This window comes from Drosophila guanche, unplaced genomic scaffold (genome assembly GCF_900245975.1).
Source record: "Drosophila guanche unplaced genomic scaffold, DGUA_6, whole genome shotgun sequence".
NCBI lineage: Eukaryota > Metazoa > Arthropoda > Insecta > Diptera > Drosophilidae > Drosophila > Drosophila guanche.
In genome coordinates this window covers 5,287,005-5,311,311 of record NW_022995750.1, presented here as the reverse complement: position 1 = coordinate 5,311,311, position 24,307 = coordinate 5,287,005, and the positions used below count along the sequence as shown (strand labels likewise).

General features: G+C 37.7%; 1 protein-coding gene across 6 annotated transcripts in view; it reads left to right on the top strand.

Moving 5' to 3' along the window:
* The window catches only part of LOC117586461 (tight junction protein ZO-1), a 98,027-nt gene that overhangs the window by 27,418 nt on the left and 46,302 nt on the right, over nucleotides 1–24,307 (top strand). For all 6 annotated transcript variants that reach the window (XM_034276514.1, XM_034276513.1, XM_034276520.1 and 3 more), the window contains exon 2: nucleotides 10,059–10,143. In XM_034276514.1, the coding sequence (XP_034132405.1) occupies nucleotides 10,059–10,143 (85 nt within the window). The remainder of the gene's footprint in view (nucleotides 1–10,058; nucleotides 10,144–24,307) is intronic.

The window sequence follows — 24,307 nt, the reverse complement described above, 5'->3', positions numbered from 1 at the left end:
TTTTTCTTTGCCAAAAGCAGTAGCTATAGAATTATCAGATGTGTATCTCTATGCTCATTAATGCAATGGCATATTTATGGGGGATATTTACACACCGGAAATGCGATATCCTCAGTTGGGAGTCTCTCTTTATTTGAGGTTAACTTTCTTCAATTGTAAGTTGAGAGATCTGTTGACTCTTTGAAATATGTACACGGGATGTCATATTGACAAGCGTGATTCCTCGCATCACAACTGCTAGCTACAGCTACCAACCATCCATCTATCTCCCATGTGTAATTGCAGCCAGCAAAAGCAATGGGAGCACCACAGATGCATTTGTATCTAGCTGAAAAGGCTTTCAACGTTGCAACGGACCAGGATGCTGCAGGCCAACAAACAAGACATTGACGTGACGTCTGCTGTACAGTCTACCGTCTACAGACGTATCTGTTGCTCTGCTTGATTTTTTAATTATTTATGCCTAAGACACGTTAATGATTTTCCAAGGAATTGGCCGCAGAGAGAATGCCACTAGAGCAACTGGTTTTTCCTGAGGAAGATGCCTCTTGAGTTTCTGCTGCGAGCTGCGACTTCTTTCTGTGGCTTTGACCCGCAAACCGAGTGACAACTGCAGCAGCAACAGCGGCAGCAGCACCGATTGAAATGAGCGAAGAAACTAGTTACTTTTCGCTTTTTGCTGCCAATTGTTTTGACAAGTGTTTGATAGCTGATTGAATTGCAGGCATTTTTGTAGTGAAAAACACACACAAAAAACCAATGAAGATGGTAGAAAAATGATATGAAAGTTGGTTTGACAGAAAGATGATTGCTTGTTAGACACGTTTTTGCAATTGCAGAGAAATGAAAGGTAGATATGGTTGTTAGGGATTTACTGTAGTCTTTTTTGCAAGAATTATATTTAATTTTACCTTCAACTAGTAATACCTTTAAGTATTTCAGAGAAATTGGATAGATTAAAACCCCTAACCTCAGATTTCTTAGATCAATCATCACATAAACAAATACAATATTTATTGGCAAATGCTAATTGAACAATGGAATTCTAAAGAACATTTGTCAGGTGATTGAAAAATCAATAAAACTAAATCTCATTTATAGAGAGATACAAAGAGAGAAAGAGAGAGAGAGACATGGCTTGTATAAATGTATGTATGCCATGTACTTATGTACATATATATGAATAAATCAATCCCCTCACATCATGTAAGCTGCACTTGTGGTGTGCACTGCACTCAATATTCAATGAAAAACGATGCATCAAAGTCACATTCATTGGGAGACACACATCATGGGATGTCGGTTGTCGTATGTCGGTTTGTTGTAACCTTCAAATGGGTGGCATCGGAGCGGCATCTTACAGCACACTCAACACACGACTCAAGGCACGACACACATGGAGGCAGGCACTGGCAGCCAGCACTCACTGGCGCTGGCAGTGGCGGTGGTGGCATGACAATTGAATTGCAATTAAGCGATGCCAAGTGCAATTAACTCAAACAATTACCAAAGTCACCCAAAAGTCAGGCCCAAAAGTCAGTCACCGCCGTTGCCGCCATCATAATTGCTGGGGCTCTGGCCACAGCTCTGTAAATGTTGTTTCTCTTTCAATTTGGTTTCATTTTGCAAATACAATATTTACTCTTTGAAAGGGTATAATGGGCGGATAAACTTTTAAGTACATATAAATATTTACATAAATAAGTAGAATTATACCATAAGTATTTGTATCAACTTCTTGCCAAAAACTTGGCTAAAACTTAAGAGCATTATTGGAATAATGTTCTGAGAAGAATAGTTTACATTTATGAATGTGGTTTTTGGTGTTTTCTGTTGAAAAGACTGGTAAATATATTTACTAAATAAAATTTCCATCGTAATAACAATACCCAACTCGATATTTTACGTTAACACAATTTATAAACAGATTATTTACAAAATTTTGAACATCATTCAGATCATTATCCTATATATATAGAATAAATAATAGGATATTCAAATTTACACTTTTTTAAAGTGTATCCCAAACTCCGCAGTGTACTTATTTTAACCCACTTCTCCTTATTTTTGCTACGTTTCCTTCTTTTTTGGTCAGATCACAAATCGTGTGCAACTTTTGGCGGCACTTTGCAGTTGATTTAATTACAATCGGTGGCACATACCACAAACACTCCTTACTCGTTCGAGGGAAACTTGAACCCGGGATCAATGCAGTGCCCCGTCTCTTATACTAAAAAAAAACCTAGTCGTATATCCGGCGGTGGCTAATGACTAATGACAATGTATATAGAAACCTCTCTCTCTCTCTCTCTTCTCTCTCTCTCTCTCTCTCTCTCTCGTCGCACGTTCCAGTTTATCGCTTAGATGAACTGCAACTGGGAAAGACTTCAAATTAGCCTACAACAGAATGCAATTAGTGGGGAAATTTTCTTTTAATGACATGATGGAACCGAACCGTCCAGAAAGTGGAGAGAATTTGCTTCTCTCTTTTTAGGTTATTGCGTATAAATAATTGAAATGAATGGCATGAAATGTAACGCAATGGCACTGAAAGTGGGTTAAGAATTGTCATAATTGTTTTGCACATTCACATGCACATTTTGTGCTCATTTTTCTGTATTTCTTCATTTGTTGTAATAGAGAGATATTGCAGTTCTTGAGTGAAGACTTAGGGAATGCATTTGATGGAGAGAAAGGTGTAACTCCAGGGCAGTGGAGCGGGATAATTGCGTGAGAAGAAAAGTTAAGTGTGTTCCTCTTACGAATGAAAGATTACCTCTGGGAAAATAAGCGAATGGAGACATCGTTCTTAAAATGAAGAATTTTCCGTTAAGGTGCACTGAGATATGTTATTTTTAATGGTAAAAAAGGATTATCACGAGTTCTTTTTTAACATAAAGATCCCTTCCAGTTCAAGTTCAAATTGGTAAAAGTACATCTTTCTCACTCAATGAAGCTCTTTTATGCTTTCTCATTAGATTTCATCTTTAATTTGCCTTGGGCTATGTACAAAAATCTCCCCAATTATCAATACAAAAAGTGCCCCCAACTGATTTTAATTTGGGTTTGAAGGGGACAAGGAAACTGAATTCGACTCGACGCGTGCTATTGACAGCTGACATTACAACAAGTGTTTTGTGTGTGTTCTGAGAGTGGGAGTCCGTGTGCCGTGTGTCGTGTATCGTGCGTCTGTTTGTACTTGTAATTGCTTTGCTGCAACCCTTTTCCACTCCACATACGGCCATATGGCAGGTGCCCCTCTCTTCACTTCGCCTTTGCTACTCTGCAAATAACGTTTTTCATTATGATTGTGAAGGAAATTTGATACCCAAACGGTGCACTCCACTAAACCTCACCCCCAGGAAACGTGCCTGGCAGACATCAACCCTTGGATGATATTTTTGCAAACCATTTTTGCACATTCTGCGACCTGCGACCTGCGACCTGTACATGCCATCCCCTTTTTCCCGTATTTTTGTCTGTATAACATTAAAGATTGAGTAATTTTTGTTGCAATTTCTAGCAAAAATGTACGAAAATGTTGTCGTCTGCAGCTGTCGTCAGACGCTTTAGTGAATCTTCGTCGTCTCTTCAGTCATATTTCATTCCGTTTAAAGCCCCCAAAAGGATGTTGACTGAACAAAATATGAAAGGGAAAAATGCTTATTCCAGTAAAATGAATTTCTTTGTAAATTGAATTCTGTTCACCAGAATTATGCATTTTTGTCGCTCATTTTTTCGGGCTTAAACTTAAACTGAAAGTTCATTCGGCCAACATGAGACGGATGTGATTGAACATTCTTATAAGTACATTTGGTTTGAATCAGCAATTTTATAATAAGTTGTTTGTTGGTTGGTGCATGCGTGTTGTTAATTAGGAAATTTTTTGGGATTACACTAAAATAAACCGCTGTTAAATTAGAGATTTTAAGCAATGCTTTGGAAAGTTTTTAGCACAGGTACTCTTTGTTCTCTTTGAGAATATTTTTTGAGCGTAGTTTTTTATTTTTTTCTATCTATCAATATCCTATCAATTATGTTTCTTTGTTTGGGGTAGATATACATAGCTCTAGGGATATTTCATAGAGAACAGAATATTTCTGTCTTTTACAATAAAAAATCACTTTTTTATTGTTATTCTCATACTTCATATTTAGTGTCATTTATATTGAAAATCGAATGCAAAGATGAATCAGAAGTGCATTAATGATTCAGAAATGGTTCTGAGAAACCTATCCAAAATAATAAGAGTCTCATCTAAAAATAGAGCTTTTTACAATCAGCCGAACGCTTGGTTAAAGTCCCACACACAGATAAAAGCTCAAGCTTCAAATTTGTATCTAATTTATTGTGCGTATATTTATTTTTTAATTTTTGTATATTTCTGTTTTGTACACATTTTGTCGCTGCCTTCTCGTGAAGTCTCTCTTCAATAATTATATGCCTACAAATATGGAAGTGCCATCGAATTAATCGCCACTTTGCGTTTTTTGTTTTCATTTTCAATATTTCTGGTAGAGTAGAGATCCCATAATGGGTTTCCTCTAGGCCTATTACAGACGCAGAGCAACAGCCACTGCCAGAGTGACCTTCAAGCAACAATCATGAAATCGGCATTGTCATTCATCCAAGATCTAGAAGCGAGATCCCACAAGACACAAGCTCATTCATAATTTCAAGCCAACATTTTAAGTTTTTTTCTATGTTTCATTCGTTACTTTGATGAGTTGCCGCACTTGATGCGCACTTCAGCATTGACTTTGATGTACTTTTTGTACTTGAAAAAAAAAGGGCAACAGCACTCGAACAAATACGGAACAGAATCTCGACACATACAATATTTTGTATCTAATGCTAATAAAATTGATTAACATGACGCAGATTGATGAATGTTAGGGAAGTAGAAATAAATAATTTTACCGATGTTTCGACTATGGTTTACCTGGGGTTTTGATATTAAAATTTATAATATTATACCGTCAAATTAATCTTAAAGGTTTTAAAATATGTATAATGGCCATGAACAGGTTTTTGTTTCGTGAACTTCAGTGGGAGTATTATACCCAGAAACTTTAAAACTTCTCTTTTAGCCTAATACATCTCCAAATACACACATTACAGGGTATACATTTCATTTAAATCTGCTTTCAAATGTCAGTCAACGCAACACCCAAATCTACAAACAAAACACAGATCGATTTGTGTTTCTTGAGTCTAATTTTTCCCTCTTTTGGGAACACATTTCACATTTTGGGGGCATAAATTATTGACATTGCAACACTTTTGGAGTCTTTAATCTCTGTGAAATTTCATGTTCCGCTTTTGTATTGAATTAATTTTTGACAGACATTATTTCATTGATAAATTGTTGGAGGCAATGCTTGAAGGCTTGAATTGTTGAAATACTTGTGAGATGCGTGTCTGGGGAAAACGATTTTCCAATGGCTTCAGAGACATTCCATTCCATCAGATATTTTTTGTTGGCATATTAATGAGGTATTTGTAATTATAATTGGGTTCGTATTTAATTGCGGGTTTTTATATTTAAATATGTAGGAATGTTTTTATGTATAATCCAGTCGTTTCTTGGATTGCTATGATATTTTTAGTACCCATTTTTCATTTATAATCCTCTTTTAATCTTTTCATATTCACAAATCTATCATATACACATTTAATGTAGCATTTTAAACCACACTTAAATTACAATTTCCTTGCGTACAAATGCACATATGTCCCACCTCTTCTTTTTAATAAGCCAATCCCCAAAACTTTTCCTCCTTTCCTTTGCCAAAAAGAGTTCCCATCCTCAATCTCATATAACACCATGCCACATATCATATATCACAAAAGACAATCCCCCACTTAATCCCTCAACTTTCATTTTCTCTTACACAATTTTTCTTTAATTGAAAATCAGGCAAATAAAAACCCCTCTGCAACTCAAACAAAAATTATGTCACTAGCGGCTTTGGCTGCCCCTCTGTGTGAGCCCTAAACAGCGTAATTGTTAACAACAATTGTTGTCAGTACTTATAAATATATCTCTTTCATTGTAAAAACAGTCTCGAGGGGGTAACCTGATACTCGGAGTATAAATTGTGGCGACAAATGTTTGTCTGTCTGGCGATGGGACCCCCAAAAGGGAGGGGGTCTCCAAAAGTGGAAGAAGAAATACATAGGGCCTTGGGGTGAAGTACTTTGACTTATATATTTTTGACTTTTTGGCGGTTCATGTTTCCACTTTTTGGTAGGGTATTTTGTGGGTTAGTTTTGTACATCTTTTATGGAGCATTATACAGGCTTATTATACCCTCTACCAGATGAATGGCTTGGGTTTCTGGGTTTCATCTACATGCATAAATTTTGTATACATTATTGGTGATACAAAAATATGTAATTTTCGTACTTTTCATCTCTAGCTAATGAGTGAACAATTTTCGATATATACAATCAAAGTACATGATGGGTATTACAGAGCCGCAACACGTGTGGCCGCGTCTTCCAACGTTTCAAGTGTTTTTTTGGTGTCTTCCTTAGCTCCTATTGTATGGTATTTCTTTATTATTGCCTGTATTTAATTTGCTCGATAAAAAGTATGATAATTGTTTGCGAGTCTCTTCCCTCCCCCATGAATTTTTCCCCCTTTATCTATCGATGTTTTCCTTTTATATTTTTTTTTGTGTGCTTATATAAATTGTTTCCCACGCTGGTTTATTAAGTCATTGGAAACTTTTTCTTTTTTATGTGGTTGCTGATATTTTTTGCAGTATGTAATTGTAAACTTCTTTACTTCTTGTTTTTTTTATGGCGCGATTCCTGTGCAGCCACCGAAACCATTCTTTAACCATTCTCCATCTCTTTCTGTGTTTTCCCCGCATTTGTCGCTGTCTTTCTAGCTCTTTCTATCTCTATTTGTCTCTGTCTTTCTGTCTACATTTGTCTCCCTTTTGTCTCTCTTTTGCTCGTATATCTTCCTCGTATTGTCTCTTTCTGGTTTGGTAGAAATATTTTGCATATTTCTTCGGACATCATTCGTCACGTTGCAGGCGGCGATCTTCTCCTGCCTCTTTCTGGCACAAAGTGTTGGACGATTAAATGAAGACACACGAGAGCTGTACAGTGTAGATTCCACACCCGTACCCGTGCTCCTTCTCCCTGGCATTTGTCTCCCTGCATGGGGGTATTCTCTACGTCTGTCTGTCTTTCTGTCTCTCCAATGTGTCTAGTCTCATGTTCAGTGCTCTCAATTACAGCGCCCATAAAACCATTCGTTGGCAGCAGCGTTGGGTAACGGGGTAATGGGACCAGATTTCCAAGTGCCAACACTCCGAGTTCCACTCGTAGTCTCTCCGATGAGAGACTATTAAAACCCACAAATTGCCGTAACTTGGCTAAGATATTTCCGCTTCCGCTTTAGGCCGCATCATTTATCTTTTCTACTGCTACTTTTTCCTACTATTTTTTCCGTTCATTTTCCCTGGATAGTTCTTGGCTTCTTTATTTTGTGGTTTGATTTGCATTCATTTTAGTGGCCAAGGGATTGTGGCTTTCAGAACTCAAGATTTTGATTGCCCAAGTCATGTTTTAACACCTTGCCTCAGACCAACCGCAGAAATAGTTTTTTGTGGTTGTTGTTTGCTTGTTGCGTGTCGGTTAATTAAATGTTAGCCCATTTATGGCCTGGTTAGCTATTACAGTTAACACTCTGGAATAGAAAAGCTTCCCGCGAAAAGGTTTACAACCTCTTTGAAAAATCAACTTATGGCAATGTCTATGAAAAGGAATCCTAAGTATAATTAAAATATCTATATGTACTAGATATAGAATCGTAAAATATATTCAATCAGCTTGAATTTTTGTGGAGCTCTGAAAGACTTCTTATTTGTATATGTTAACACAATGTAGCTTTTCCTCCTTAAACTTCCACCCACAAACTCGCACTGGGATCAAAAATTTCCCCAAATATTGGAATTAAGTTTTATATATGTTAAACACACCTTTTCCATTCCTTCAACAGCATTTTCCAATCTCCTAAAAATATTTATGTATCTACCAACAACATCGTTTTCTCCAAAGCTGGATTATGATCACAATAAAAAGCATAGCACCTACTCGCCATAAAAGTTATATTGCTTCTGGCAGCACTCCAACACTTTTTCTTTGCTATCATAATTTTGTGTTAAACATAACCTCAGAGAACGAAGGCAACAACCTAAAAATGTGCCAAACTCCGCCTTTAGCCAGAGATGCAAAAACATTTTCTCTGCCACACATTTGCCCCATTCCCCAGACCCCAAAAATACCCAAAGGGGTAAGAGAACCCATCCAACAATGGCAGAGAGTATCTTCATTGCCAAGTGCAGTGCAGTGGGTAATTTACAAGTATAAAATCAGGCATTGGCCATCAGGAGATGGAGTCTAGACCCCTTTCTGGTACTGCTTCTGGCGGTGCATAAATTTGCTAGGTGCCGTTGCCACCGCCACCGCCGCTCGATGCCGTGAGAAGTTCTGCGATGATTTTCTCACGCATGTCTCTAGGACATGCACGAATGAGCCTCTGTTTTTGCATCAGCATCAACTTCTACTTCAAGCACTTTTCAAGAGTTTTATTATAATTTTGTGAACTATTTTTCATGAGTCGCTCCAATTAGCATTCTCCTTGGGAACACTTTCCGCGCTTATTAGGGAGGGGTTCTCGTTCGGTTCTCTCTCTCTCTTTCTCTCTTTGCGGGGTTCATAAAACAAATTGCAACAGGTTGAAAAACTAATTTGCATGCATGAAATTGCATTGACTTCGACTTGTCTTGGGGTCTCAGTCTCCGCCGCCTGAGACACGATCAGAGAGACAGAGTCCATGGCCCCGGCGACAGACAGTCACTACAACAAACTTGTCTGAAAACTATTGCCACAGCTGGGTGCTCCAACTCCAATGCCCAGCCCCAATCTCTGTACTCGTATATTCATTCATATGTATCCATTGTCTGGCAATGCGGTTGGTTATTATACTCGCGATATATACTCGCAATCTCTTTGCCGCATTTTTCAATTGAACTTGAAGTGTCTGTCTCTGTCTTAGCCACCAGCCACCAGACATATTCTGTGCAGACTTCTCCTCGACTCCTTCTCGTACTATACAACTGCCATAGACCCCAAAAAAGTCTTGCCTAGATTTAGACAAGTTTCTGTTTAAGTACAATACGTTTCGTAAGCTTAAGACAGGTGATCTAACAAAGTGTTCGATAATTGTAGAATTTTAAATTTCAATTACAATAGCTGCTCTAAAATAACACACTGGACTCTCTTATAATATCATTCTGGTTGATAATATTCTATACAATCTGGAAATATATATGTAAATATGTAAGTACACTGTCTTATTATCACGCAACGCACTGTACCAAGCTGCCAGCTTGTCTGTTTCTATTGGAAGTTGTCAGATTTGCTATACACTAAAACCAAAGAGATACATATATCAGCAGAAAAACAAACCTATGAGATCTCAGTGAACTCGTTTATCAAATCTTTGCATGCGAGGGTATCTATTGTTCGTTTATTTATCATTAACACAGTTTGATCTCACTTCAATCTCTCTGAACACCCTGTGTCTCCACTCGTTTTGAAGTGTCTGTCAGACAGACATACAGACCGTCTTTAAAGCATATTCTGTGTTCTTTGGATTGACATTTGTTCGGCATTTTGAAGTGATCTATATGCATCGCTCAGCTGTGGCTGCAGTCGCATAAATCATGCCACTAGCCACGATTTATATGTCTGCAAAAGTGTCTGCTTATATATCACATGATTCTAAGGTTAAATGGGATAAGACTACCTTTTCCTTTTGGCCGCTTGTGCGTAAGTTTTTGTATGTTACAATTCTTGTTTTGACTTTGTGGCTAATTATAATTTATGTTTGCCAAGTTGGATGTGACATGTGTTTACCATTTTCTAGCGAATGGAACTCATAAATTTTGTCTACAACTTTTAATTTATGCAGCAACAATGTTCTATATCGAATGGTTACTAATTATAAACACCCTCTCTTTCTGGTCTTACAGATGCTGCCAATGCGGAAGCAGCGGAAAACAGTACCGGCGAGGGAAAGCTACAAAAAGAAATCGAATCGATCGATTACATTGACAAGTAAGTGTGTGGGGGAAACCTCAGAAGAAAAACAGACCCATTAGCATGTCTGTAAAGTGGAAAATTACTATAGAGCCGCAGCCGCCTCATTTCTTGTGCCGCCCTACGAATTGATTTATTCGGCCATCGCCCAGTCTCTGGCCAGTTACCAAGTGGAATTAACTTGTTGCAATTTTCGTGAAAAAAAAAAAACATAATTGTTTTGCTAATCTCAGTGTGCTGTAGTCGTAGTTGCAGTTTAAGTTTCTGTGGCATTCGCTGCTGCTGTTTCACTTTGTGTGGCAGTTGCCGTTTGCCGTTGCCTCGTACTCGTATGCTGTGGCAATGCTCTTGTGTGTCTCGCGGATTGTGTAAATTTTCTTCCATACGACACACTGTTGACCAATCCTTTGGAAAATTGACAAAACACTTTGATGACAGTTGGGTGTTATTATCGTCGTATCTCTTGGAGATGTCGTCCGGGGTTTCTGGTTGATTGCTCTACAATTTGTTGATTATTTGATGATGCTTTAATGATTTCGGTGTTTGCGAATCGAATGTGGAAATCTTCAAGTGGGTGTGTAGCGATAATTTGATGTTAGTTTTCGCTGTAAAAGAAATCAAAGATTGCTTTAGCAATCGATAGATGTACATAAGTGTACACCACTCAAAATGTTATTTCATACCACAGGACTTTCTAATTTACAAACATTGTAGGGATAATAAAGTAATCGATTTGAATATCGAGATTGCTCAAGAATTCTTTAAAAACTTTCAAAATCACTGGGTTATCGAAAGGAAATCAGTATTTTTTCTATTACCATTATATATTGATAAATATTTCCTATGTTAAAAGCATTGAAAAAGCTATTGGTATATTAATGATAGATTTAGGCATTATTGAAATAATTCCGATAAAATTATCTGTACTAATTTTCCCTCTGGCGAATGATTTTATTTCCCATGTTTCGCCTACCCCTTAATGATGCCATTAATTCGAGTAAGAGTCGATACCAGTCCATATTCAATAATTGAAGTCAATTCAACTGCACCCCTAAATCCACGCCTCATTATAGGATCACTGAAAACACGGGGAAACACGCTCCAAGTGTGAATTTATATTGCAGTTTTTTTCAGGTTTTGTGTTGCCTGTTTTCATTTTCATCTTAATTATTTTATTGCTTGCGGTCATGAGCGCGCATTTAAGCCATTTGTGGACTGCAATTGACTGACAGCTAAAACAGAAACAGTAACAGCAACACTAGCAACAACATCGAAGAGTAACGAAGCCGCAAATATCAGGGAGATCCAGATCGTCGTCGACCGAGTTGTTACCGTTTATATGGCCAATGAACACGGACCGCGTTTTCTGGCCCGAAAGCAGTAGAGTTTTTTCTTTGCCTCACTGCGATATTGTGCAATATTTAATTCACTTAAGAGACAGCCGCCAAAATCAGTTGTGGTGTGTGGCGCGGGATTTTCTTGAAGTTTTATTTTATTCCATTTTTTTTTTGGCATGCTCTTACAAGAAAGGGTATTGTAAGTGTTACGAGAAGTTTTGCCACTCTGAATGAACACACACACAATTAATGTGTATAACTATTTACAGTCTTAGTCTCCATTTCGAAGTCTGAATATTGATAGAAGTCCTAAGTGGAAACGACTAAGGAATGATCCATATACATAAGCCTTTTATAGTTTATCCGAGAATTATCAAATATATATATACCTAAGAATTCGACCTTCATAGATTGTTTATCAAGTTTCACATTTAATTTAACTGAAAGGGTATCCCCAGTTCGCTTCCCACAGCTCTAATTTCTTAACCGTTTTATATGTTGCTGTAGCAACTTGTTAAATCTGTTTTTTCCCCCTATTTTTTCCTCCAACTGTCCTGGGGATCATGTTGTTGTTGCTGGACGGACGGGCGGTGGCGGCCTGTCCAATCGTCAATGTGTTTAATACATAATTTCCTTATCGATGGCGGGATTTTGCTTGCTTCGTCTTTTTTTCTTACTGATTTTTCCTTATATTTGTTACCCCTCCGATCACTGCTTTCAGTTGGTTAACTTTTGATATGTAGTCGAGATTTGATTTCTTGAAGTTTAATGGCTTTAAATAATTATGATATTTGTCAGGAGAGGCGAGGAGGGAGTGGTTTCTGTGCAACACTTTTTTGGTTTCTGGTTTCCAATTGATGCAATATCCAAAAGCAGGTTCCCACATGTCTGCTTCTCCGCCTTCGACTTCTTCGATTTCTTCTTAATTAACTTCCCATAAGATATCAATTTCACACTGAGATTGAAGACCGACCCAAGTGCTTGGAAGTTGCTGGCAAAAGGAGAAGAAACAAAAACAAACCTTGGGGGGAAGATAATGTAAAAGGAAACGAGAAAGACAAACCAGAAACAGAATGGGTAGGTGTAACGGATAGTTCATTCATGCCTGCTACTTGCGTTAGTTCTCTTTTCTCTTTCACTTTATCAGCATCTGTGTGTGAGGAAAAAGGAGTGAAAGTAGGAAAAGATAAGCTTATGCTGCGCGAATGTTCAATCAATGAAGCGGGAGGGTGGAGAGGTGGAGAAAAATAGGAACTGAATTTAATGTTAAGAGTAAGGGGAAGAGTGGGAGTGCAAGAGAACGAATTAGTGAGAAGCAGAGAATGGTGAGTCAGGGAGATAAGCAAAGCTTCGGCCAGATGGGAAGGCGGCCGCCCTGAAGTTCGAACGAAAGGGAAAACAACAACATCTTACTTCCACAATAACACAAAGAAATCACAGAAAAGGCAGCAGCTGAGCCGCAAAATTAGAATTTCACTATATTTAGATGCCATCAAAACGCAATTAATATAAATTGTGTGAATACAGTAACAGAGCAGAGTAAATACAATTTGAGAGAGCACCCTAATGAGGCATTTAATTTGAGTTTAACCTCTGCTCAGTAGGGGCTCTCAAAGACGAGAGAGCGTGAAAACGAATTGAGCGCACCTTTCGCAGTCCACAAATTATCTCAGATCCCTCCACCTGAATCTATGACGTCATACAGCCCAAAATGTTTGAGTTTCAGCGCCACCCCTTTCGTGCAATGCAGCGGCGAAATCAAAGCAAAACGTTAATATAAAACGCTTTTCAAGCGCCTGCGGCACTCACTGGCAGATAAGCCGCTTGTCAAAATCCAACATTTTTATGTGAAATGGCAAAAACATATAAAAATCTGTATTTTCTCATTATTAAATTGAAAGGCATTAACTTTAGTTGCACCTTATTTTTAAGACGCGTGGGCGTTAAAGCGTTGTTTGGCTATACAAAAGAGACAAACCTCCAAAATGTTTTATTCCATGTGCAGGCATAATCTCGTCCCATTGGGCTGTTCAGATTCAAGAGATCTGCCTTTGTGTAGGTTAAATGTCATCTAAAAACCACTTGGCCATAAATTAAAACATCATCATTAACGTTTGGCTTCTCATTAGAATATTATCTATGGGCACTAATCAAATGCATATGCATTTAGATAAAAGAAACAAATTGAACGAACTAATGTCGAGTCGCTTTAAAACTCCTACAACTTAATGAGGCTCAGTCGTTCCATGAAAACAGAAGGAAGAAACACTTTCATTTGGGTATGGATTTCACTTTCCGTTCGAACACGAATTTAGTATAGAAATTGTTTAAAAATATATATTTACGTATCTACAATATACAGAAAACTGGTTCGAATCGACTCTTCGTCGTTTTATGCAAATGAAGTTCAACAAACGCACGATTCCCCAACGATTCCGACTTCCAACTTGTCGCCTCAACGAAACGCATTTAAATTAGCATACGAGTTTTTTAAACTGTGTGCATATGTATGCATATACATATGTATATAAAAAAACGTGCGAATATTGAAGCAAGTTTTTAATCGAAATTTGATTACGCGATATCCTATGCGAAAAGCGAAAAAACTTTCACTGAACATTTTTAATTGTCGCGAGACAGGGAGAGTCTCTCTCTGCGCAGAAGAGGAGGAGCAGGAGGAGTGTTTATGGGATGGCTTTTCCTCAAATTAAATGTTATTGAGTTTTCCTTAGTTTTCCTTTTTTCCCACTGATTTTCGGTTAGGCAAAGCAATTGCCGCTTTTTGTGGCATGCCAATGCGTTTGATGAACTTTTCATAAGAGAGAGCAATATCCATAGAGAGGTGGCAGTGCAACGAAGAGAGAATGAGATGCCAGATGCCTAGAGTGGTGGCAGTTCAAAGCATGCAACTGTAAAACCCCTGATGGTGGCATATCATTACACGATTTTCAAACAAAAAGAGCCCCCCAAAAGACAGCGAAGAAACAGGTGTAACCAGTGACCGAACGACCGATCGTCTATTACGTGATGTCTTGATGGGTGAGGGACCCCGACTAGACAGACGGACAGAAGACAGAGGACAGACCCTCTACACGGATTATCATAGCCACAAATAAAAAGAGCAAAGCATTCAATTCCTATAAAGAGAAGTTTGTTTTCAAGTCAAGTTTAAATACCAAAAGGTTGCCACCGATTTTATGGTTATTTAGCATAACAAAAACAAAACCATCTCCAAAAAATAACAGAAATACAAACAAATTAAATTATATATTTGCTGTTGTAGAGAGTTTTGGGGTAAAGATCAGAGTTTAGGATGGCAAACAACATTTAAGTATGTAAAGGCGCTTCGAAAAAGATTCCTTAAGAGTTCGGGTATTTATCATCAATTTGATTTTGGCGTAATATGACTTTGCTTATGGAAAGCATTAAACATAATTGGGGTTTACCTTTGAACATATTATATTGGAAGACGAAAATGGTGAAAATACATCACTTGCATTTATGTTTATTATGTTTATTATGTTAATATTTATGTTTTTGTATTATAAACTGAAATACTTAGACTTTAATAAAAACAATAAACGAAAAATGCAGCTTGAATACTTTTTATGCATATTTCATTATACGTTACTAAAACATCCTTAGCTAAAACCCCTAAAAGAGAAGGGAACATTAGCTGGTTCCATTTTTGTTCTACAGTATTTACGCAACACTCCATCAATTATTTTCCAACTTTTCCCCAAACTATATATCGCTAAAGCAATTAAAATCGTCCCCCAGATGATCCATCAAGAGTTTAAGCCCCAATCAAGGCTATCATGCAATCTATGCAAATCTGTAAAAACTCATGACAAAAACAAAAGATTTTCCTTAAGCCGAAAGACAAAAGACTGAGGCGACAAACTCGTTTCATTGTTTTGTCATGCAACCCCAAACAAGAGGCAAGAGAGACCCCCAAAAGACAATAAATCTATGTATAATGATAAATTAATATGTGAAGAAAAGACAATCGCATTATTGTCTGTTTGTATGATGGAGAGTGCCTGAGAGAGGGGGTCTTGCACTGCATTTAGCGGTCTAATTAAACACTTAACTCTTATCGGATCTCTGACATTGCGCAAAACCACCGCATCGGCAACGCCTCAAATGCAATCAAAAAGAGCTCGAAAGCTGTAGTATTTTGTATTTTATGGCTTTTTAATGCGTTCCAAATACAGAAATTGAATGAAAAAAAAAAGATTTGCTTTGCTCAATATTTGTGGGCGTTTTTGCCAATGCTGCTCTGTTTTTGTATCGTTCTTTCAAACAGGGTGTTATAATTTCCATTGAGTATGGTGATACACAAAAGAAAGCGTCTGTGATGTCATAATAAGCATACATAGTTATATTCTTGATCAGCATCAAAAGCATCTTTTTTGAAATAAAAACTATCCCAAAAACTTGGAAAATCTATCATCTTTGTAGCGAAAACTGCCTAGATTTTTGCACAGAATTATTCATTTATCATCAAAAGTAATAGATTTGTTTGTATCTTTATAAGCTTAATGAAAACTCCTCCGAAAACAATAAAAAGTTTTCGGCTCTAGGGTATAAAATGCCTCCGCACTCGTAGATTGGCTTACTTTCGTGGCTTTGATTTCAGACCACCTACAATCATTATGAGCCATTAATAAATGTTGCATTTTTTATTGGAACACAGACAAACATCAGGCAAACTGGTTGCCTTTTGTTTTTTGTATACTATTTTTTGTTTGTATTCTATGTGCACACCTTGGCACAAAACGCTTTCACAACAATAAAAGAAAAATCATAACAACTACGTAAAATAAAAATCTGTTTATGGCCTGCGGGGGCATGTGGCACGAGCCTTGGCCAAATGCAAAAATCCCAAACGAGAGACAAGTAAATTAAGAGGTGGATACCAAATTCGACTTCGACTTGGAGTTGGAGTTGCAGTTGCAGTTTGGGTTATGGAGAGTTATGTTTCCTCCTCAAAAAACAAAAAACTTTGTTAGTGGACATTTAAATGCATTGCACAAGAAAGACTTTGTATCTCCTCCTCTGAAGTATGAATATTTTTATGGAACTTTAGTTGCAATCAATATTTCGGTGGATTTAAAATAAAAATATAATTACGTTCCGTATTATATTTAAATTAAATAAAATGTAATTATAATTATATATAAATTTATTATTACTTATATCAATGTAATGCGTTAGAGCTCTCTAAATGGTTGGCATGTTTGTTCCGACAAGAAACTTCCACAATCTTAGGATAGCTGGGTCAAACTCTTTCCATTTAACATGAACTTTTCTCCAGCTGACATACAATTATGGGAGTTTAAAATGTTGTTTACAATTTATTTTAAATATTTTATACACACTTCTTTATTGCCAATATTCAAGCTTTATCTTCAAGTTTCAATACCCCTCCATCGTTTTTAAGGTTCTGCCTGGTATAATAAAGACTATTATTTAGTAATTTCTTCATATTTGTTGCGCGTTCTGGTGTGAAAAACTGTTTGTGACACATAAATTGATACCTGGCTGCAGTTTCAAACATTGTTGGTAATGCAGATGGCTTGCCAACAGAGCCTCAAATATGATAGCATGTGTGAACGTTCACCACATTCAAAGTGAAGTTCCGCTGTGTGGCAGGCACTACCGTTAGGGCCATGACAGGCGCCAAGTGGCTTAATTCTTCCTACCCCTTCCCGTTCCACTCTCGAATGGCTGAGAATAATGAAAAGTTAATATTCAAAGAGCGTTTGCCATATGAGAAAATTAGCATGGAAAAAGCCATGGCCAAAGGCAGTAGAAGAACGGTATGAAAAATGCATGTGAGAAGCCCTATAGAGAGAGAGGGGTGGGGAGAAGAGTAATGGAGAAAAAAGAAAGGGAAGGGACCGTACAAGACAACAATAAAACATAACTATAAACTGTTTGGCCATATAACATGGGGCTTAGCATGCAACCGGCGATCATCATCATCATCCAACATCAACGTTGCAGCGATGCAACGTTAGGAGACTTGGACTTCGAGCTCTCCATGTGCTTGCCTCAAATGCTTGCTATCCCCCCTCTTTTCCAGGTCTTTTCGGGGGTTAACTTGCACGACAGCTGTTGTTGGCGTTGGTCTGACAACCATCCCGAGGAGCGCAAGGAGGGGCACTGCCACAGGACTGCCATTCGGGCAGCTGAAAATACGACAGACAAACAAGTTGCTGCTCTGGCTGCCTTTTCTTTGCCAAAGAGTTTAGTATGATTATATTTTTGTAAAGCTCTTTTTCTGTTCGTGGATTTATATGCCAGAGACGTGCAAAATTTGAACCAGTTTATAAACAAAAGCCCCAGCCAGCAGGAGCCCCGTAAACAAAAGAGGGGACTCGCTGGAGTGTTGGAGCTGTAGAGCTGCATATGGGGTGTACAGCGCTAGAGAGGTGTGTGAGTTATGGCGAAATTTGTATGCCTTGCACCCGTCAACAATTGACTACTGGCATGAGTTTATTATAGCGAGGAGCAGGGCCTACCTTATTTATCGGTGGATGGGTCCATGGCATGTTAATCGAGTGGATAACCAGGATATGCGTATTCTCATAATTCTTGGATATAACAAATGGCCAGTAGATGGAGATGGGCATTAGTTTTTAGAGGGGGACTAAGAAAATGATTAATAGAGTTGTTAGATGACAGAAGGATTTCTATAGGATCCAAAGTGACTAAAGCTAATGGCTTTGCTTTTGATGTCTGCAAAATTAAGTATGATTTCGTTAATTTCTCGTCTGTCTTCTGATATAAATAAACTGAAATCCTATTTAATACCCTTAAAATTTCTTAGTCTCCAAATTTTCTTAAAATTGTTTTCTATTGGAACCTAAATTACTTTCGGTCTCAATTACGTATTTATCCTTTTGCATTCTCAGTCATTATCTTATGTACTATTAGCTTCTGCTCTTGGCTGTCATAAACCCCTTTTTAAAAACAATCCGGATTCCCATATTCATTAGAACTCACACTAAAGATGTAGCAAAAATAATTAACCCTGACACAGCCTCAGGCAAAGTCTTAGGGTCTCACTTTTGATATGCATATATGTAAGTCCATTCCCATTAGGGCAGTGTATATGCCCGGTTTTTCGACCACTGGAAAACAGGATTAACTTTGGTGAATGAGTCATGGTTGAGCAAATCTGCAGACAACAAACTTGGCTGTTGACTCTGTGTGGAAACCCAGCTGGGTCGCTGTCTCACTATTTGCTCCAAAGATAAATTGGCAACACGCGTCGCAGATGCCTTTAAGAAATATACCCATAAACAAGAAGTAAACTCTCTTTTTTTCTGCCAAAAGCCCCTACATCCCCACAATCTTCTCAGTCAAGCCCACTCTCTTTTTAAAGGCTTTTCCATTCTCTGGCAGATGTTTATACCAGCATTTTGTTTTGAAGTCCTGCCCCTCAGCTCGGTGTGCCTTAATTATCCCCAAAATTGATGAAGTCTCACAAGAAAAGGAGAGCAATGAATGGATGGGAAATGTAAGACTGAATCCACTCGAGGCTAATTGATTCAAATGGTAATAACTACTGGTTTTATGTTGACTTCAAACTTCTCTCATGCACCAAATAGTTTCTCTTTTTTTGGCCAGTGGCCCAACTCGTGACAGCAGGAGAAAAGGCCAGCCAGCCATTGATTGGCTTCTGCTTCAATTTATGACTCAATCAATCCTTTTGGGCCAAATGCAATTGCAGTGCACGGCACTGTGACTACACCCAAGATTTGCAATTGTATCTACATTTTGTGCCTGCAAGCAAATTAGCTGCAACTATCACTCGAAAGAGGGAGCGTTTCGACTATCGTTTCAGGGGATAATTTTGTTTAAATTTTTCATTAAGTTTTCGTGTTTTTTTCACAATTATTTTTTGTTATACGTAACGAACATGTGTCAATCATTCAATCATTTTAGATGGCTCTTGCGTGTCTCTCTTATACTCATATATGTACATATGTATGTACTTTCAACACCTTTCAGCCTGTGGCTTCTACTTGTTTATTTAATTCGTTCCTGAACCTGTACTAATAATGAAAATGTTTATTTCGTTGTGCTAATGTGCATTATGCAAAAAAATGGTAATAAATTAGCCAAAACAAGAAATATGAATTATTATGCATACACCAAAAATACATTAGAAACTTGTTTGACCATTTGAAAGTCTTTAAAAATATACTTGATGTATGTATCTACTGGTGCAATACAATAATCATAATGAAACACTGGAACCTTGAGTATTTTGTTTTTTGTGGCGTTAATTTTCTACTTTTTGTGATTCTATGGGGCACTAATGTGAAAAGACTAATCAAATAAATAGTTAAAAAACATTTCTGCATTCTGGTAGTTGCGTTCACTCTTTACGATTATGTCATTTCGGCTTTCTCGTGCACACAAAACTGTAGAGCCCACAGAAACAACAAATTCTTCTAGAAAAAGGTAAAATATATTTAACTTACAGATCCCTTTCAAGAAATAAAATACGCTATGGCTTGTTCAACTTATTCTTCAAATTAACATTTGGGCAAACCTTTACAAGAACCTGTAGAAAGTGTTAGTAAAAGCTAAATAAACTTTTACTTTCTCTAACCCCATTTAAAATCATTCAGCAAACCTCAAATCATTCCTTGCGCCACATACAGGAAAGCCTTTCCCCAGTTTAAATTTTCACACATTTCACATAATTATTCAGTGAATCCCATATATCATTCGTGAGAGATACCACAGAAGATCTACTCAGCGGGTGTACAAACATCAAAAAGCTCTTTAAAAAAGATGGACTCCCCGCAGTCCACGTACGCCCAGGCCCTTACGTTTTTACCCATTATATGAAATCAATACCAGCATTAGAGATATTTAAATTTAGATGAATTGCAAAGCAAAAGTAATCAACAGACAAAACACTGAGAAGATTTCCAATAATGTGTTTAATTTTTCATAATATTTGGAAAGACAAAAACGCTATGGATTTCTGCCAAAAACCAGTTAAGATGTCGGGCGACCGTCGTGATTTATGAGCTGCAATTTAAGAAGGAAAAAACGTCATTGAATTTATCTTAGTTTGTGACTCGTTTATTTTTATTATTCCACTGAACAGACGCCGCAGCCTCATTGTCTCCTAAATTATATTTTCACCCAACAGTTGACGCTGACGACTCTCTATGGTCCACCCAACAGCTGCAACGCCCTCTCTGTGGTTCACCCTAAAAGGGTTGCCAAGTTTTTCAGTCTCTTTGATTATTATTTTTGCCGTTTGCGTCTTTATTTATAGCAACAGATGCAGGGCAGAGACAGATGCCCCACCTTCTTTATTTTCTGAAAATATTTTCATGTTGGGGAACTACTTTTAGTGATTTTTGGAATTTCTGTGTGTTTTGAAACCCAATAAGCTAAATACATAAATGTTTATGCTTTAACAGCAAGTGACATTTTGGAAATTGATTTATTATTTTCTGCTGGAAATGAATTATAGATCGAAACAAATGGAAATTACAAACGTTTTCTGGGGAGCAGAAGATTTAGAGGTGTTCAAAGGAAAGTCGTTTATATCGTTTATGATATGTTGTTAATATCAATCCGGCACTCTTTCTCTCTTGCTCTGACTCTGTGTTTTTAGAATCAATAGCAAACCTGTTTATAGATATAGGCATATATGCCATATAAATATGTATATACTTATTGGTATACCATGTGGATACACATATGTGTACACACATGCAAACGTACAACTTATTTTCATAATTAATTATCTTTTTGTAGTGAGTATTTGTTGAGGTATAGAGGGTATATTGTGTTTGAATATGGATTTACATATCAGACTGAGGCTTAGCATTTGAATTCTAGAAACTATAGGCACACTGCGAAACACTTTTCTTGTGTCCCAAGGTCTAGAAGCCACTAAGATCCAAGTTCTTGTGCTGCTCTTCGATTCTAAAAATGGTGAAATTCGTGGTAAACCTAATTTTAAAGATATGAGCTCTAATTCAATGAAAGTATATAATAAGATTTATCTTTAAAGCTGAACTATCATCGCCTTTTCAAATAGCTGTTTTTTGGCTTCTAATGTTTTTCCTAAATCTGGATAGATGCCATAGTTGACAAATTCTTATTGATAAAAAATAAAAAAATTTAGTTATCCCTCCATTCTTAATACCTCCTACAGTTTATGAGCTGGAGCACTTTGTTTTCTGCTGTCAAAGTACAAATTAAATCAAGTCCACAGTCGCTTGGTCGTTCGACCGTTCGGACCACGTGCCAACATCTATCATTGGGGCTGTCAGCAAGAGACCCCCACTATCTGATATCTGAGTCATATCAATGCGACTCAATAAGCAATATACTACTATATATGTATACGAGTACCCCCGTTACGATACAAATACAATAATTTTGTATGTACAAACATTTGTACATTTGTACATACATACATATATGCATTTCTCTTTGTCTTTATTTTTTTCACCGGTTATTGTCACATTAAAAGTCAACTGCAAATTGCCAAAGACTGTGAAGCGTCGCGACGGCTGCCACCACTCCACTCTCTCTCCTCTCTGCTCTGCTCTCTTATTCTCCTAGTCTTGTGGTCCACTCTACTCTTTGTTGCGCTCTCTCCTCTGCTCTTTGGCCCCGTCGCTGTCTCTCGCTTTGTGTTAAGAGGTTAAAATCATTTGACATCTTGTGTGTTTTAATTACACTCTACTCCTAGACTGCATTAAAAGTGCAATGGACTGACTTCTGTGACTACTTTAAATTTATATTGCATTTCTCTGATTCCACTCATGAACCATCTTCCATTCAACTTTTTTCACAATCTTTTATAAATTCCGAAAATATTTGATTAATATCGCTAACAGATTTAATTACATTTCTTTTTGGTTGAATTTTAGCCACGTAATGTTTTGCTAATCGTTGATTTATCGAATTCTCTTTTGGATTCATTAATATACGAGTATTTATAGCACGATTCCCCTGACGCTGAAAGCGAGTTCCCTTATCTTTAAGATCTCGTTCGAATTCTCATTTTCTGTCCCACCCCCTCCTCCACCTACTTGCAGTGGGGGCCTTAATTAATTCTCTTTCCATTCCGCCAACCCACATGACGCAGGGACTCACACCCAAAGCGAATCCATGAACCCATTCTGTTCTATTTGCTGCCTGCATTGTTAGCTTAGCCAGCGCTCGGAGGCAATTTCAGACTTAAGAACGTGTTCATGTACGCCGCCCGTTTATGCTAGCAACTGATTTAATTGCAATTGTGCGAGTGCGGAGGCAGTCGACATGCAATTGATATCAAAATATCGTCACCCTGGGGAACTATCCGTCCCCTTCCCTGCCTCATCTACCAGTGGAAACCCAAAATGCGGGCTAATCCACACGCCCAATAGAGAGATATGTGGGGGGAACAGTAGTTTGATTAACAAGTTCACGAGCAATTGATAACGTTACAGTTCAAGACACTGAAAAAAAAATGCACTGCGAGAAAAACTATGGTATAGATCGAAACAGGTGACAGACAGAATATGTAGAAAGACTGTTCACACAAACTAGTTGACATATTAAAACATCCGAAGATCAAAGTATAATTTTGGTTTACAAAATTTGTTATATTAAGATTTTAGTTTTATTGTCAGTAACATTTCACTAGATTTCACTTCTCAATTCAATCCAACTGTCAACGTGTCTTGCTTTTCCCTCAGTGTGGCCATCACCCTGTTTTATTTTATTAATCACGCCAATTGCCCGAAAAGTGTGTGTCTGGGAAAGACTCGAGCAAATGTCAATATAAAAACCGCGACGTGGTCGTAGTCGTCTCCGTCGCATGACACACATTTTCCGACATGGAAAATGGGAAAATAAATGCGTGACAAGTGAAAATGTTGCGTTCGTTTGTGTCTGCCTCTGGAGGAGTAGGAGTAGGAGGAGGCGTGCCACACAGAGAAACACAAACTGAAACACTTCATCCAATGTTTATTTTTAATAACAACATTTTTTTTAAGAGTCACGGCAATTTCATGCTGCTCTGAACAGCAGGGAGACAGCGACAAAGACGGTGGCAGGAAAGAGTATAGGGATAGTAACACACTAAAAGAGAGATAGAGAGAGAGAGGTACAAATTTTAAAGCGTCTGATATTTATTTTGCATGACATTTCACACACAAACGAAGACACATGCACCGGGGGAACACTTTTTTCAGTGTGTGGCGGCACCTTGTTATCCCGAGAAATTGTCTCCAAAGTGAATCGTTTTTCTGATTCTTTTTTGATTTACCTTTTCAGAGGGTATACCTGATTTAGTAAGAGGTTTGTGCAGCTCTGAAGAAAGCTTTACTTTTAAGCTACTCTCTGAGTGAGAATAGTACAAGAGGGCAATAATATTTAAGGTATTGTTTATCTCCAACTGTTGAGCTTTCAGCGCTATTTGGTGAAGAAAAATAAAATACATTTTTATGTTGCATTTGCTTAAAGGGCGTACAATATTCTCTCATCTCAGTTTAGCTTAATTCTTTCTTAGTCTGATTTTTCGTTGTTCTCATTCTTATTCCCTGTTGTCTGCTTTTCGTTGTGTGTTTATTTTATTTTTGGTCCCCAAATATTAAGCAATTTAGTCAAACAAAATGTTTGCTCCTATTTTGGCGCACTCTCTTCCGTTCTTTTACTGCCGCCTTTCTCTGTCTCTATCAAATTCTCTCTCCATCTCTCGTTTGTGTCTGACTGCATCATCTCTCTCATTCGCTTGTAGAGTCTGTCGCGCATGTCGCCCAGAGGGAGGGTTCCGTAATACTTTTCCTCCTCGCGGGCCGGCC